Here is a 15,622-nt window from a genome sequence, read left to right as displayed (position 1 = left end):
TTGGTATTGATTTGGTTTTTTATTTTGGTTTTACTTCGAAACCTAGAATCAAACTGGGACTGTATCAGGTTTGAGCAAATCATAAAAATTTGTGGATAATTTGCACCAGAATTTTTAAGTTTTGCAGAATCTGAAGGACTGTTCAATTCAGTCCTTTCATTTTATACTTGGAGAAACTAAGGCTGAGAATCTCAGTATGTTTCTGTTTAAGGTTTTGTAACTGTTTAGTCAAAGAGCCAGAACTAAAAATGAGAATCTCAGACTCTGGCTTATCATAAATTAATTGTGGAGTCTAAACTGGGAGAAGAATGTTCACTAGAAAGAAAAGAGTTAACCTCTCACTATAGCAGAACATATATATATCTCTTGACCTATTTGTAGATGAACCAGTCATTTCTGTCGAAATTCATGATAACCTTAAGACCATTCTAAGTCATTAATGTTGTTGGCTCCAGTAAGTGAAACACTGCTCAAGTAAGAATAGCTGTCTTTCCTTTCTCTTGCATTTCTAAATTATCAATGCCACATGATTGATATCTCAGAAATACCTTCCAGATGGCTTTACTGTTTGTTTACTGAACTGTGTTGCAAAACTGCTTGTTCCTCATTCAGGCTGGTCAGATAGGGTTGGTTTTTGTTTTTGAGGTAAAGAAGACTGTTTGCATATAAATTCATTGTGTTTTGTGTGTGTGTTAAAAAAAAACTTCATTTTTCCAAGTAGTTTGATGAATTAAAACCTTTTTATTTTAGTTTTTTATCTGTGTGGAATTTTACTTTTAATAAAGCTTGGGGGAAAGTAAAACATCCCTTTCTAAAGTTTCTCAAAAAATATCAGGGTATCCCTGCAAACAGTCCCTTTTTCTTCCCTCCATTACTCAACTCAATCCCCCCAAAATATTTGCAGAAGTGGAGTTCTAAGGCTGGTAAGAGCCATCAAACTTAGGATTTCCCATGAGATCCTCTTAGAAGGGATTAAGAAGACTTCAGGAGCCCCTTCTCCTCCACACCCTCCCCTAGTGCTCCATCTTTTCTGTCTTTTGTCACTCATTTCCCTCCCTGAGGTTGATTTGCTGGTTTTGTTATCTTAAAATTATAATGCCTAAAGGATGATAAATTCTGTGTTCAGTGAGTAGTTTTGAGATTTTTATAACTCTTTAATTGCAGGCATTTAATCCTGTGTTTAGAAAGCTATGTGTTACGATGCTCAAACCCTCTGGCGCTTTCCCCGTCTCCTCCCAAAAGACCACCAACAAAACCCCAGGCAGTAACAATGTATTGAGCACCTTCTCTGTTTCAGACCTAACTCTATGTCCTACAGCAGTGCTCTTACGGGAAGTCATACTATGTGATTTTACATTTGAGGAAACGGAAGCCCTCTGAGGTCAAGTGATTTAATCATTAGTCTCTACAAGTTCTCTTGTGCATTCAGTTTTGCAGTCACTTCCTACACTTACCCCATCCCTGGTACCAGGGAAATGCCGATCTGCTTCCTGTCACTATAAATGAGATTCTTTCCCTAGAATTTCATATAAGTAGAATCACACAGTATACAGTGTTGGGTCTGGCTTCTCCTCCACATTTTTTTGAGATTCATCTGTTCTGTTGAGTATATCACCAGTTCGTTTTTTTTCACTGCTGAGTAATGTTCCCTGATATGCCACAGTTTACGCATTCATATGTCTGTGGAATCCTTTCCAGGTCCACTCAACTTTTCATTTGACAGTTTATGTCATATGTATTGTCCCAGATTTGTAAATAATTAGGTTATAACGTGATTATATCTTTGTATCTTTGGAGGGAGGGCTGTAATGTTGGACCTTTTAGATAATGGTGTTAATGTCCTGGCAGATGCTGTCCAATTTCCTCTTGCTATTCGTGGCTCGATCTTTCAACTTAGGGTTTAAGCTGATGAGTTTGACATGGGTAGGGATTATTACATTTTCTTTATAGTCCTCCCACTACTGAGGACAGGAACTACCATACACTCACCTTTGTAGTTTGTAACTTCACAGTAATAACAGAAGCAGTAGTAATAGGTGATATTGAGCACTTAGTATAATAATTATATGAAGTTGGTGCTATTTTTTGCATTTTACCTGTAAACAGACACAGGATTTATACAACTTGCTTGTCTGATTCTGTAGCCCTCCCCTTTTAACTCTGCTGCCTCAGTGCTTAATAATTGTGGGACAAACAAATGAATGTGTAGAAGAATAAGGATTGCTTCATAGTTCTCTGGATATGGTGTTAGTTACACAAAAGTATATAACTTCGTCTGAAATGACTCATTGGTAGTCTTAGTTTTCATCATCCTTCCCTGTTCCCACAATAAATGATGTGACTTTATTAATCATATACACACAGAGCAATATCTAGAACTCCATTATGGTTGCCAGAAATGAGGTTACTCTCTGAGGCAGAGACAGTCTAGATGAATTCCTACTTGGATGGTGACAAGCAAGTAATCGGTCTTCATTATGTTAAAGCACTGAGATTTTTTGGCTTGTTTACTGCAACAGCTAGTGTTAATGACCTTGATTTTATTTATTTATTTTTTTAAAGATTTTATTTATTTGACAGAGAGAGAGAGAAAGAGATCACAAGCAGGCAGACAGGCAGGCAGAGGGAGAGGGAGAAGCAGGCTCCCTGCTGAGCACAGAGCCCGATGCGAGGCTCGATCCCAGGACTCTGGGATCATGACCTGAGCCGAAGGCAGACGCCCAACTGACTGAGCCACCCAGGCGCCCCATGACCTTGATTTTATAGTGTCATTAAGTTTCATACTTTATGTCTGTATTTAGTTGTGGTTTTGAAAGGAGTTATTATTTTTAAACTAATTTGTTAATCTATCAAAAGATATTAAAAATCTGTCTTAAAGTTGATGTGTGGTTTAATCTATTATCTTAAAGAACAATATAAGTTTTTAGATGGCTTTAATATCTGTTGCTTTCAACAGAATTCAGTTTGTAAGTTGACATGTTACAAAGTTTAAACAAATATTACTAAATTAGATTAATTTAGAAGTAAATAATGAGATGAGATTCAGTAGTAGGTCCTGAAAACTCCACTTGGAATATCATTGTTAAACACAAATCTGGCCATGTCATTCTTGTGGAGCATAGGGCCTTTTGCCTTATAGGTAAATTTCAAACTCAATTTGGGGTGGTCTGGCCTGTGCCAGTCTCCCTCCACTTTGCTTCCTTGTCTCCAGGCTCCAGTTACATTAAACTTCCTCAGTTCCCAAAATACTCAATGTTCTCTTTTCTCTAAATCTTATAGATACTGTCTCTCCCTGCTTTCTTCTTCCCCTTCTTCCTTTACATACCACCTTAAATATGTCATTTTTCTGGCTAGCCTTCCGTGACAAAGCCAAGGTCAGGCACCCTTCCTTTGTGCTCCTATAAACACTGTGTCCCTTATATTGATACACTTTCTGTAATATTGTAGCACTTTTCACTTATATGTATACCCCACTGGATGGTGAACTTCTGGAAAACAGGGAAAATAGCTATTCCCAGCACTTGGCAACCTGCCTGGTACATAGTCAACTCAGAGTAAATATTTGTGAAATATTGAATGTGTGAATAAGTGAATGAATGATGAATGAGTGTGAATAATGCCCCAATCTACAAACTTTATGGTCTTACTTTTTTTACTCAGGTACAGATCCTAGTAAATTAACAAGCTAACTATATCAGCATCCCAGTCCTGCCTTTTAGACTTGATAGTTTTACATTACAGTCACTTACATTGCATTTGAGGTATTTAAAATAGCTCTAGGGGCACCTGGCTGGTTCAATCTATAGAGCATGCAACTCTTGATCTCAGGGTCATGATTTCAAACCCCATGTTGGGTATTGAGCCTACTTAAAAAAAAAAAAAAAACATTAAAAAAAGATGAGCGACTCATATTTTAGACTTACTTATGCATATTTATGTCTATATAAATTCATGCCAAATTATCAGTATAAAAAATTAATACAAATTGATATTAAGGACAATCATTGGAAGTTGTTAATAAGTGTCAGGGTAGCTAATTTAAACATATACAAATTTCTGGGCACCTGGGTGGCTCAGTCAGCTATGCATCTGCCTTTGGCTCAGGTGTTGATCCTGGAGTCATGGAATCGAGCCCCAGGTCAGGCTCCCTCCTCAGCGGGGAGTCTGCTTCTCCCTCCCCCTCTGCCCCTCTCCATTGCTCGTGCTCTCTCTCTCTCTTTCTCTCAAAATAAATAAAATCTTTTTTAAAAAGTTTCTCAAAAAATATACACAAATTTCTTTAGAAACTGAATGTGAAAAACCCCCAAACTCTAGAATTGCTGTTAAAAAAAAGAATCCAAAAAAGTTGGTACCCAATTAGAAATATATGAAGTATGATGTTATCAGTTACTACACAGATAAAAATTTCTCTCTTTCAACATATATCTTTTGAGTGACTAATATGTTATGCATTGCTGTAGGCACTTGGGATACATAATTGAACAATGTTAACTTCCTGAATGCTTTAATAAATAGGAAAAAATGGAGCCTAGAACACATACACACACACACGTTTATGCATATATGTAAAATACTAATTAGTATGTTTTAGATAAGCCTATTTCTGAAACCAATACCAAAAGATTTTAGGATTATTTAAAGTGAGATATTAAAGTTACTGTGAAAAAAACTAAATGATGGTAGGATTTGGGAGGAAAGGGGGAATTGTGCTTTGAATTTCCTTAAATGTAATAAACAAATACAATTGATCTTCAAGAATAATATACCTGGCCCGTATGGTAGACTGTGTTATTGTTCAGAAACCTTTGCTGCTCCTCCCTATCCTATTGGCCTCATGCCAGGCCTTAGCTTTGCCTTGACTAATAAAATAAGAGTGGAAATGATTTATGTTTACTTATGAGCAGAAGTTTTGAGTCAGAACATAGTGTCCTATATTCTCTTTTCTTCTCTGCTCTGACAACCAGCAGATCTGATAGATGCTTCTTCCTCACCCTAACGTCTGAAATAAAAATGACCTATAAGACGAGCCATTGCCAACCCTTGTTTGACATGTAACATGAGCAAGAAAAAAAAATGTTGAAAGCCATTGAAATTTTATTACGGCAACATAACCTCACCCAGTGGTTGTCCAACTTGAGCATGCATTAGAATCACGTGAAGATTCTGTTAAAAGGCGATCGTACAGGTTTTACACTGTTGGGCCCCTTAGAGTTTCTGAATTCAGTAGGTCTGGGGTGGGGACCAAGAATTTGCATTTCGAACAAGTTACCATCAGATGCTGAGGTGCTTCAGAGCCCGCACTTTGAGAACTCACCTTTCCTGATACAGCCCGTGAATTCATATTCCTGGATACTCTAATTACTTAATAAATATTACAGCAACAAAATGCGGAATATTTCCCAACTTCATTAATAAAGAAGTAAACTCTGTAAAATGCTCCTTTGATTTGTGGAATATGGACACACAAAATGTCGTAAGAAACCCTAAATTTGGTAGAGTGGATTAGATAACCATGGAAATTACTACCATATTAGTCAGATTCAAATAAAAGGTGCTAAAAATATACAAAGAGCAAAGGGAATTTGAGAAAGAAACAGTCACATCTGATTGTGGGAGAAAATGCCATCCTGATGGACTTAGTAGGAATTCTCTCAAAAAAGGAGGGTAGTTAAAGAGGTCATTGCATATGGAAGGACCACGGATGACCAAAATGAGAGAGGTGAGAAAGTGTGAAATGCATCTGAACGTAACACTAATAGAGTTCGCTACTGAGAGACAGATAAAGGAGAGTCTCTTTCAGAAGTCCAGTTTCTAACTTGGTCTGTAATGAAACACAGTGAAGCTTCAGTTCAGTACTGTTTTTTGTATTCATGTTTACATTGAGGTGCTTTGGGAGTTTTTGTTGCTAAAGGTGGCAAATTAATACCAAGGGTAAGCCTTATGATTGTCCAGGAAGTCCTGGAGAGACTGCTGTGAATAATAGCTATTGTCGAAGAGGAAGTGGGTGAGAGAGGCCAGCATGGAGTCTTGACCAAAGGACACTCCCCAGTACGTCAGGTTTAGCTAGGAGACATGTGGAAGTGAGGAAATGGAAATTGGTTCCATGCGCTTCAGTCCTGTGTAAAGTCTTTGCATAGAACTAGTTGGAAGAGCATTGCTCTCTGTGTTCACATGTTTTGTGGTTTCTTTTCTATGGCCCAAGGTCCCACTGCTTCTCTGTGGTATTTCTCCTCCACAGGGAGACCTCAGCAGGCAGAAAGGGAGTTGACTGGGATGTAGAATGATTTTAGTGTTGTGTGAGGGTGTCTAGGAACAAACTGTTTTCAGGGAGATCACTTAACCTCTTTGGGCCTTGGTTTCTTAATTTGTAAAATATAATTCTCTCAGGTTCCAGTATTCCATTTTTCTAATACTTTCGGCCAACAAAATTCCGGTATGTGTTAACTTGCCCAATTTCTATTATACATACCACAAATTAAGTTCATAATCTTTGAGATGCATGAAGTACGCTGCAGTATTTGAAATAAATGTATTTCTTTTAGAGTTAGGATACTCTGTAGTGCTCAATCAGAAAATAGTTTTCTAAAAGCTTCCAAAATTTTGTTTTTACTCCATTACCTATAGATGGCGTATTTTATTTTTAGATTTGAACTTTGATACTGAATAAGCATAAACTTAGGAAAAAGCATGGCCTAATGTTATAGTTTCAAATAGCTGCTTATTTTGTTCAGTATGAAAACCAATTGCCATTATTATTTTAATGACATAGATACCAACATGCATTTGAAAACAAATTAATGTTGATTCAAAGATTCTGTATAATTGAAAACATTTGTTTTAATCTTTTACAACCATTATGGGAGGGAGAAAAAATGAAAATACTTGCCAGTCTTGAAGTCTTTAAAAAATGGATTGGTTCAGAATTGTGGTTATAATTCTGTTTAATGTAAATAATTTGTGGCTATTGCAATGCCATGATCTTAAGGAACTTGCAAAGTTTTTCCTTGGATTTACATAAAACACCATTTTGATCTCAAATTTGGCTTTTGCCTCTAGTTAATTTGTCAGGTCTAAACACATGCCATTTCCTCAGCAACTGCAAACAGGCCTTTCATGTTAGGTCCAATACAACTCAAATCTACTCCTTTTACAAGTATTTTAAAGCTTGACTAGTATTGCTATTACTGTTTCATTTTGGGAGGGAAATTCATCCTAATTAGCATTTCTTTTAGAAACATTCTGTAGGTGATTCTTGGTTCATATTTAGGACACACCAGAAAAAGTGCACAATAATCATCTGGGGACTTACAAACACACTTGATTACCCGTAACTGCTGCCTGCTTCAGTAACGTCCCTTAGGTTCTTGAGAACAAAGCTAAACACCAATGTTCCATTCCATATGAAATAAAGTACTGTAAAATATTTGCCAGAATCAAAAATAACATTTTTGATGCTCTTGGAGAATTCACTTATATTTAAAGAAATCCAGTTGAAAATTAGTTTGAAGATATATAATGTGTTCATGAAGCAAAGAAAATAATCGTCCTCAAATTTCTTGATTTGTTGCTATTCCGACTTCAGATTTTTGTATGAGGTTCTTAAGATAGGAACATAACATTAGTTATTTTGCTTTCTCATATACAGTGCCATATGCAGACTGAAACTGAGCTCTCTCAGTCTATTAGTCAAATAATATTAGATCTAAGAGAAAAAGTCTCTTGTGTGTATGTAAGCAATGAATGTATTTTAATTGAGCACCCCAAGTTCTGAGTAGTAAATTGAAATTGTTGATTTAAGCTATTGGAGCATGCTATGTGATTAAGACAGTGAAGTGTTTTTTTTTGTTTGTTTGTTTTTTTAAACAAAACGAAAACAAAAGGCTGGAATTAATTCCATGTCGATCTTTTTTTGTTATTCTTATGATAAACAGGTGTCAACCAAAATTCTATAGTTGTTGATCAAGTTTCAGTTACTAATTTATAACTGAGTACTTAGATGAGTTTCTACACTTGAAAATGGATTAGGAAAATTAATTAGAAAAAGTGGTTTTTTCTTTTATGTGAGTTTTCAAAACAAAATAAGAAAAATTTAACTTTAAGTTGAGTTCAACAAAGATGATGCAGATGGCCTCAAGAGCAGCCTAATCCCAGAACTTGCACATCCCTTGTGGAAACATTGACATTTTCATTAACATTAGGAAACCACCAAATACATTAATCCTGTCCAACTCTGCTGAATGGGCTAGACTTGGCATATATCTAGCCAGAAAAGGGAGCCAGAGAAATAAGAATATACCAGGGCTGCTCAGTCTCTAACATAAATATATTAATCAACTTATGGATATACTATAACCTTCCTTTTTTAGAAGTCAACTAGATTCAGGAATATGTCATTTTCAATGCTGTATTGGTTTAGGATATATGATTTTAAGATCTTCCAATGCTGTACTAAAACTTTTTTTTTTTTTTTGAGAGAGAGAGAGAGAGAACGCATGCGAGTGTGCATGAGCGGGGGCGGGGGTGGGGTGGCTGGGAGGGGCAGAGGGCCAGAGAGAATTTTAAGCAGGCTCCATGCCCAGCGAGGAGCCTGCCCGCAGGCCTCGATCTCACAACCCTGATGACCCAAGCTGAAATCAAGAGTTGGATGCTTAACCCACTGAGCCACCCAGGGTGCCCAAGTGTATTAAAACATTTCAGTAAAATCATGGACTTTTTCTTTCATTTAAAAAAAAAAACTATATAAAATTGCATGAGTTTTCTTTATAATAAATACAACAATGAGTCACAAATTTGAAGCATTTAAATAGGCATTCTGGTTCCTTTTTTAACTTTCACATTAAACTTTTCAGTCATATTCACTCCAAATATATTTATGTTTTTAATACCAGTAATAATTAGACAAATCAAAACTTTGATTTTGATTCAGCTATTATCTGTAACTATTATTTATAATTAACTTTATATGTCATTCTTTTTATACCTTCTATATGCCTGAACTTTAAGCATTTTCTGTTTTAAATAATTTTGTTCACATATAATAATGTAACTTGTTTTTGATACTGAGTGACTTAGGTGATTACAATATAATCAACAGAATAGAATATTTTAAGGCTTATCAATGTACTCAACTATTTTAAATCTAATTCATCTCTATTTATTGCCAGTCTTTTAGCATCGTTAATTATGGTTTTGCATGTACTGCTTTTCTCAAATCAAATAATTTAAGAAGATAAATGAAGAAAAAGACTGGACAAAGAAATTTGAAGCTGAATTATAAATATAAAGCACGGTAGAGTAATTAAACTCTTGAGAAGCACTACTGATACAAGAAATTTTGTGTCATAACTTGTAGTCAAGGTTATAACTTTTAGTCAAGGTTATTTTTATTCTTATGAGAAACAAACACAGAGCTTTGCATATACCTTTTTTTTAATGGTCAGAGATGGCATATAATTTATCTTTCCCTTCCTCAAGAAATAAGCAATACAGTGTTTTCTGTGTATTAGCTGCCCAATAAAGAAATGACTGTTGAGCGAATAAAGATAGATGATGTAATATTTAATCAATATTTGAGTTTCCTTTTAATCAATTCAGTGATTAAAAATGGACAGAACTCTGAAATTGATACTTAATGCATGTTTCTTTCTTTCTTTCTTTTTTTAATCCTTGTAGTCACCTAATTATCCATGTTGATTGGGGATATAGTTTCTGAAAATTTTAATCTAAACTATCTACTTTAGTTAGTAATTTTACAAAACTTTTACAACAGTGAAGTTGACTACTTTGAGTTTACATTCTCTGCCATTGTGGGGGTGAAATAGAGATGAATAATTTGCACTGTTTAATCTGTTCCTAAGTACTCAAGTATTGATGTTTTAAATGAAACTACACAATATATAAATATATACTTGTAAAAATTTTTTTAGTAATATATAAATAGAGAGTAAAAGGTTATGTTCTTTTCGTGCATCTTAACCCATTCGACTTCATTAGGTAGCCTACTATCAAGGGTTTCAGATATTTCTTTTTGACCACTTTTTCATATGTATATAAACAACATTTGTACGTTTTCTCATTAATTCTATTTCAGCATTGATATTTAATATAGATAATAATGTAACATTTAATCATTATTGAGATTATATCTATAGAATTCCTTCTTTTATTTGATGGTGTTTCTTATCAGGTCTTTCTATAGCAGACTAATCCAATAGTTGGTCTTGTAATCTTAAAGTTAAAAAAGAAAAGGTTCCCTTTGAACCTCTGCAGGAATAAGTTCCACATCAGTAAGTATTACAAAACAATAAGCAAATGTAATAATATTAGTAGCAGGCCAGTAATCTCAAGGCAAATTCAGGGGGGTTTTTTGTATGGTTTTTAAAAAATTTTTTTATTCTCGATGGTGAGATCAATTTTTTGTTTATGTTACTAGTGACAGAATAATTCATTCTATTTTTCTATTGTGATTTCTAATAACAGTAGCAGTAAATAAAATGATAAAATAATTGGTAGAATTTCAGAATTAGAAGACATTCAGTCAGTCAATTATGAAGGTAATTTACTTCCAGGCTCTTGTTTAACAGACAACAAAATTGAACCCTAAAGTTAAATGATTTACTCCAGGTTGGTAGTGAAGTTATGACTGTGAATCATTCAAATCAAGAGTCTTTTCCACTGTAGCATGCACTGCCTTCAAGAAATATTTTAAAGATTTATTGAGTACTACATCTTTTATATTCCATTATGTTTACCAAATAAAAAAAGTGGGAAACAAAATAGTTTTCATTGTTTTCAGCTTAATAGAGACCATAATGATATAGCACATGTACATATCAGATTTTATGTTGGTGTCAAATGGTGGGGTGTTCTTAAAGATTTCATAACTGTATAGAATGATAGGAATGAACATCAGCTGTAATTAAAAGTCTAATATGACGATATTTACTTGTGGGAATTTAATGCAATGTAGCTAAGATTAACAACATTTCAAATGTCAGTAAATGTGTTTTTAAGGGAAAACATGCAAAAAATGATAAATCACCTCACAGAGCTACAAACTCTTCAAAAAATGGTTTACTAGTGACATCTGCTGGTGTAATTTGGTAATAAAAATAAAAGTATCTCCCGGAAATAATTTCATGGAAATTAAGCGTGAGACAAAGAATCTTTATGGGCAAATTGTTTTGTTTTTTTTTTAACTATCATTTACACTTACAATTTAAAAAAAAAATTGTGTTTGTGGGTTCCCCCTCTCATTGGCATTTGACCAAGTATATTATTCTAATAACAGTATTAAACTTTATACTTTCTTCTCCACAGTGTATAATTCCAGCCTGAACCTCTCTAATAAGTTGTGTATCACCTAAGTTGTTTGATATGGTGCTGCACTTTTTCCTCCTCCTCTTTCCTGAACCTTGCACATAACCTTGCAAATGTAGAGATTCAGTAACTACGATTGACTCTTACTAGATATTTATGCCATTTATAGGCTAACTAATAGAAAAGTCTGTGTGTACATGAGTTATAGGCATTATATTTATGCACGCTCAAAAATAAAAATGAGACTTTGTATTAGAGAACAATTTCTTTAGGAAGAGAAATGACTTTGTTTTTTGTTTTTTTCCTATGGAACAGATTTTCTGCACTATAAAATAATAGAGAAATAAAATACACTCAGTCCCTGGGTATTTTCTCTATTGGCACTTATTTCCTAGATGATTGTACTGTGGATTTAAGTTCTACTTATAGATGAATCACCCCTCTTCCTTGACCCCCAAACCTGTACAGCAGCCACTTGTTTCATTAACATTTCCATTTGTAGGTAACAGTCATCTCAAACTTACCATGTCCGAAATAAAACTGATTTTCTCCTCAAACCTGTTCTTCCCGTAGTCTTCCTCACTTCAGTAAACGGACGTTTTATCCTTTTGCTTGCTCAAATCAAAAATATTTTAATAATTTGTAAATTTTCTCTTTCTCTTGTACCATCAAGGAATTCCACCAACTCTATTTTTGAAATACCTTTGGAGTCTTACCACTTTTCTCTACCTCTACCACTTAATGACCTAGTCAAGCCACAATCGTCTTTCCCCTCCTAATTCACCTCTTTGCTGGTTTTTTTTTTTTTTTAAAGATTTTATTCATTTGAGAGACAGAGAGAGACAGAGCACAAACAGAGGGAGAGGCAGAGGGAGAGGGAGAAGCAGACTCCCTGCTGAGCTGGGAGCTGGGGCTCCATCCCAGGACCTGAGATCATGACCTGAGCTGAAGGCAGACGCTTAACCGCCTGAGCCACCCAGGCACCCCTCGCCTCTTTGCTGTTAACCTTGCCTTCCTGTGGTTTGTTTTCCAATGAGCAACCAAAGATTATCTTAAAATTTAAGACAGGTCTTTGTCACTCTTCTGCTGAGGTTTTGTTTTGGTTTTTTTTTTTTTACCATGCCTAAAGGGCCCTACCAAGAACTTTGGACCACTCCTTCCCTCCTCCACTGTGACTGTGACCTCCTTTCCTACCACGGCTTCCCTCCCCTCTTTTGTTCCAGCTACAGTAATCTACTTTGCTGTTCTCCTTCAGTGCCACGAAAACTCCTAGTCAGGAGCTTTGTGCTTGCTCTTCCTTCAATCAGATACTCTTCCCTCCATCCTGTAAGGCTTCTGATCACATCATCAAATTTCACCTTCTTGGAGAGGCCCTTCTGGATTACACTACCTAAGATAAGAAGGCCCGACCACATCTGTTTCTCCTCTTCCCCTGCGTCGTGTTTTGCCATAGCACTTATCACCACCAGATATATTTACTTGTTTTCCTCGGACCTTTCCCTGGCCCAGAATGTCACCTGTATGGAAACAGAGATTCTGTATTGTCCGCTGTTACCTCCTTAGATCTGAAACTAGTGCTTACACATAGTAGGCATTCAGTCAGTATTTGTTGAGGAAATCAGTGAGCCTTAAGACCTGAATGTAGAAAGTAATTTGATTTGCATTATAATAACTGGATCTGTTAAATAGTGAGGCCCCTTCTAATGGGGTCTGTTCTGTATAAATCTTTCTGTGCATACCATACTTTTTACATTTAACTCAGATTACGATAGTGTTTCATAGTTAGGCTAAGGCTCAGACAATACTCTTGGTATCAAAATGCAGGGCAATATTATTATTTTAAAGATTCTTTTTAGGGGAATAATTACTTTTTTGTTCTTTTGACATAGACATCTGACCCTCAATTACATTAACAGACCTTATACACATGAATGGAAAGAAGAATAGCCCCTTTTGAATTCAGGCTAAGACTTTATCAGTATGAAGTGCTTCCCACAGGGTTCTGCTGAAAGAACCAAACTTCCATCATAATGAAATTGCAAATTCATTTGTACATGCCCTTTTTTATTTGAAAGCTACTTTTTGATGTTTGGTCTGCAATTAGATTTATTGTTTAAGGTCACAAATATGCAATCCTGACTAGACCAAGTTGTCAGAATCCTTTATCTATTCAGCATTGCACAAAGATAAATGGCTATCTCTTAACAATAGCGTACCAAAGCCAAAATTTGTTCCCACTTGTATGTAATCTTTAATCAATCTGCTGCTTTCTGTTTTCCAGTCAGTAGACGCCTAGCCTAACCCGCTCACCACCCCACCTATCTAGAAATTGCCCAATTATGGGTTTTAAATTACTGAGAAACACTTCAGATGGAAAAAAGATAAGTTTAAGAATGTTAATGCTATAATTTTCTCATGCATATTTTTAGCTTAACATATGAATTCTTTTGCCTTTACCCTCATTCTGTGTGGGGTGAGTAATTATGTAGTATGTTAGCTAAATTCTGTGATTACATTTCTCACTGTTAACATGATCGCAAAGTAGATCATGTTTCTTAATTAAAATGAATTCTTAAGTGTTTTAAAAGATCTATGCACACGAATTAAATTCTTTTCTGAGATTCTGTGTGTCCCCCAGTAAAAATATCTACATTTAGACTTGTTCAGAAGGACTTCTTATATTTTTATGCATTTCCTTTGTGACCTTTCATATAAAAGGTATACTGAGAGAGTTGCCCAATTAGATTTGAGGCTGTACTTTTTATCCAAGAATATCCAGTGTCTAAAATTAACATACATTTGAGCATCATTGTATCACCAATCTCTATAGTTTCTCCAAAGGATTCTGATACTAGATATACAACAATTCTTTAGTAACTTGATCATACTTATAAAGCAGGCCATTAAGACTAGTATAGTAATGTCCCCATTTTAAAATCTTGTTTAAATATTTTTTGCAGATCTGAGAATCTTTTTTTAATTGTCATGCAGTTTGAACCTTCCCCCAGTTAAAAGGAATACACTATTTCAGAAGGAGGTATAAGAGAAAACCACAGTTTTTAAGTCAGAGGAACTTTTTTTTTCCTGAATTCCGACTATTATTTATTTTGTGACCTCTTGGAAGTTGCCCGTTTTGGGGGAGGGGGCCTCTGCCCAGCTATAGAATAGAGAAATACTTATTCATAGAGGTGTGATATAATTAAATGAGACAACACATATAAAGTGCCCAAAACAATGCCCAGCAATAGTAAATACTCAATAAATATTATTTGAACTCCTGCCTCTGTGCCCTCCCCTTACCCCCACTCTGTTCCCGTTGCTATGTTATCCATTCTGATTGGGCTTACTCAAAAGTTAAAACTGTTGAACTAAACTTGAAGCCTTTTTGTGCCTGCCAGCTCTACATTGCTCTGCATTCACTGAATTAATAAGTAGGGAGAAGTCAGGACCTTGAATTGATCTATTCATAATACCCAGCAGGTGTATGTGGCCTTTTCTTCTCAACAATTTGCTCCCCCAGGGATTGGGTAAAATGAATATTCCACTCTGAGCCTTCATTTTAAGTCCACATGGAGCCCTTAGAAGATATACTTAAATCTCTCTTCCACCTGCAAATAGGAGAGTTGAGCCTTAAATTATGTTAATTTGACATAGGAAATTTTAATCATCCTGTGTAAGATGGCTTGCTTGTTTGTTGCATTTGTACTGCTCAGATCACTGAGTCCTAAAAGTTTCACCTTTTAAAAGTAATCTGTTTCAGGGGCGCCTGGGTGGCTCAGTCGTTAAGCATCTGCCTTCGGCTCAGGTCGATCCCAGGGTCCTGGGATTGAGCCCCACATCGGGCTCCCTGCTTGGCGGGAAGCCTGCTTCTCCCTCTCCCTCTCCCCCTGCTTGTGTTCCCTCTCTCGCTGTCTCTCTCTCTCTGTCAAATAAATAAATAAAATCTTTAAAAAAATAAAAAAATTTTAAAAATAAAAGTCATCTGTTTCAGAATAAATTTTAATAGCTACTTAATATACTACTTTATATCTCAAAAATTGTTACTTTATCATAATTTTTATTGTTTTAGGTGCAAAGATGGTTTGAAAGGATTTACATTCTCTGCTCTTAGGTAAGTAGTTTATTTACCTTATGTTAAGAGAGAATTTGCAAGTTAACTTTTTCAAAAAGTAATATTATTGCGCATAATTACAATAGATGTTTATCGACTTAGTTTTCTAGCCCAAAATAATTGCAGGAGTCACAGTCACTTTTACGATATTTTATTAAAAGAGTCTAATTTATTGGATTTCTTCCCCCCTAA

At 35.4% G+C, this 15,622-nt stretch overlaps 1 protein-coding gene across 1 annotated transcript in view; it reads left to right on the top strand.

Moving 5' to 3' along the window:
• LOC144379886 (transmembrane protein 135-like) overlaps positions 1-15,622 on the top strand; it is a 98,326-nt gene that overhangs the window by 45,922 nt on the left and 36,782 nt on the right. Inside the window, exon 2 of the mRNA XM_078060540.1 lies at positions 15,389-15,430. Coding sequence (XP_077916666.1) covers positions 15,389-15,430 — 42 coding nt within the window. The remainder of the gene's footprint in view (positions 1-15,388; positions 15,431-15,622) is intronic.

This window comes from Halichoerus grypus, chromosome 13, assembly GCF_964656455.1.
Source record: "Halichoerus grypus chromosome 13, mHalGry1.hap1.1, whole genome shotgun sequence".
NCBI classification, from domain to species: domain Eukaryota; kingdom Metazoa; phylum Chordata; class Mammalia; order Carnivora; family Phocidae; genus Halichoerus; species Halichoerus grypus.
This window is presented reverse-complemented; position numbering and strand designations above follow the sequence as displayed.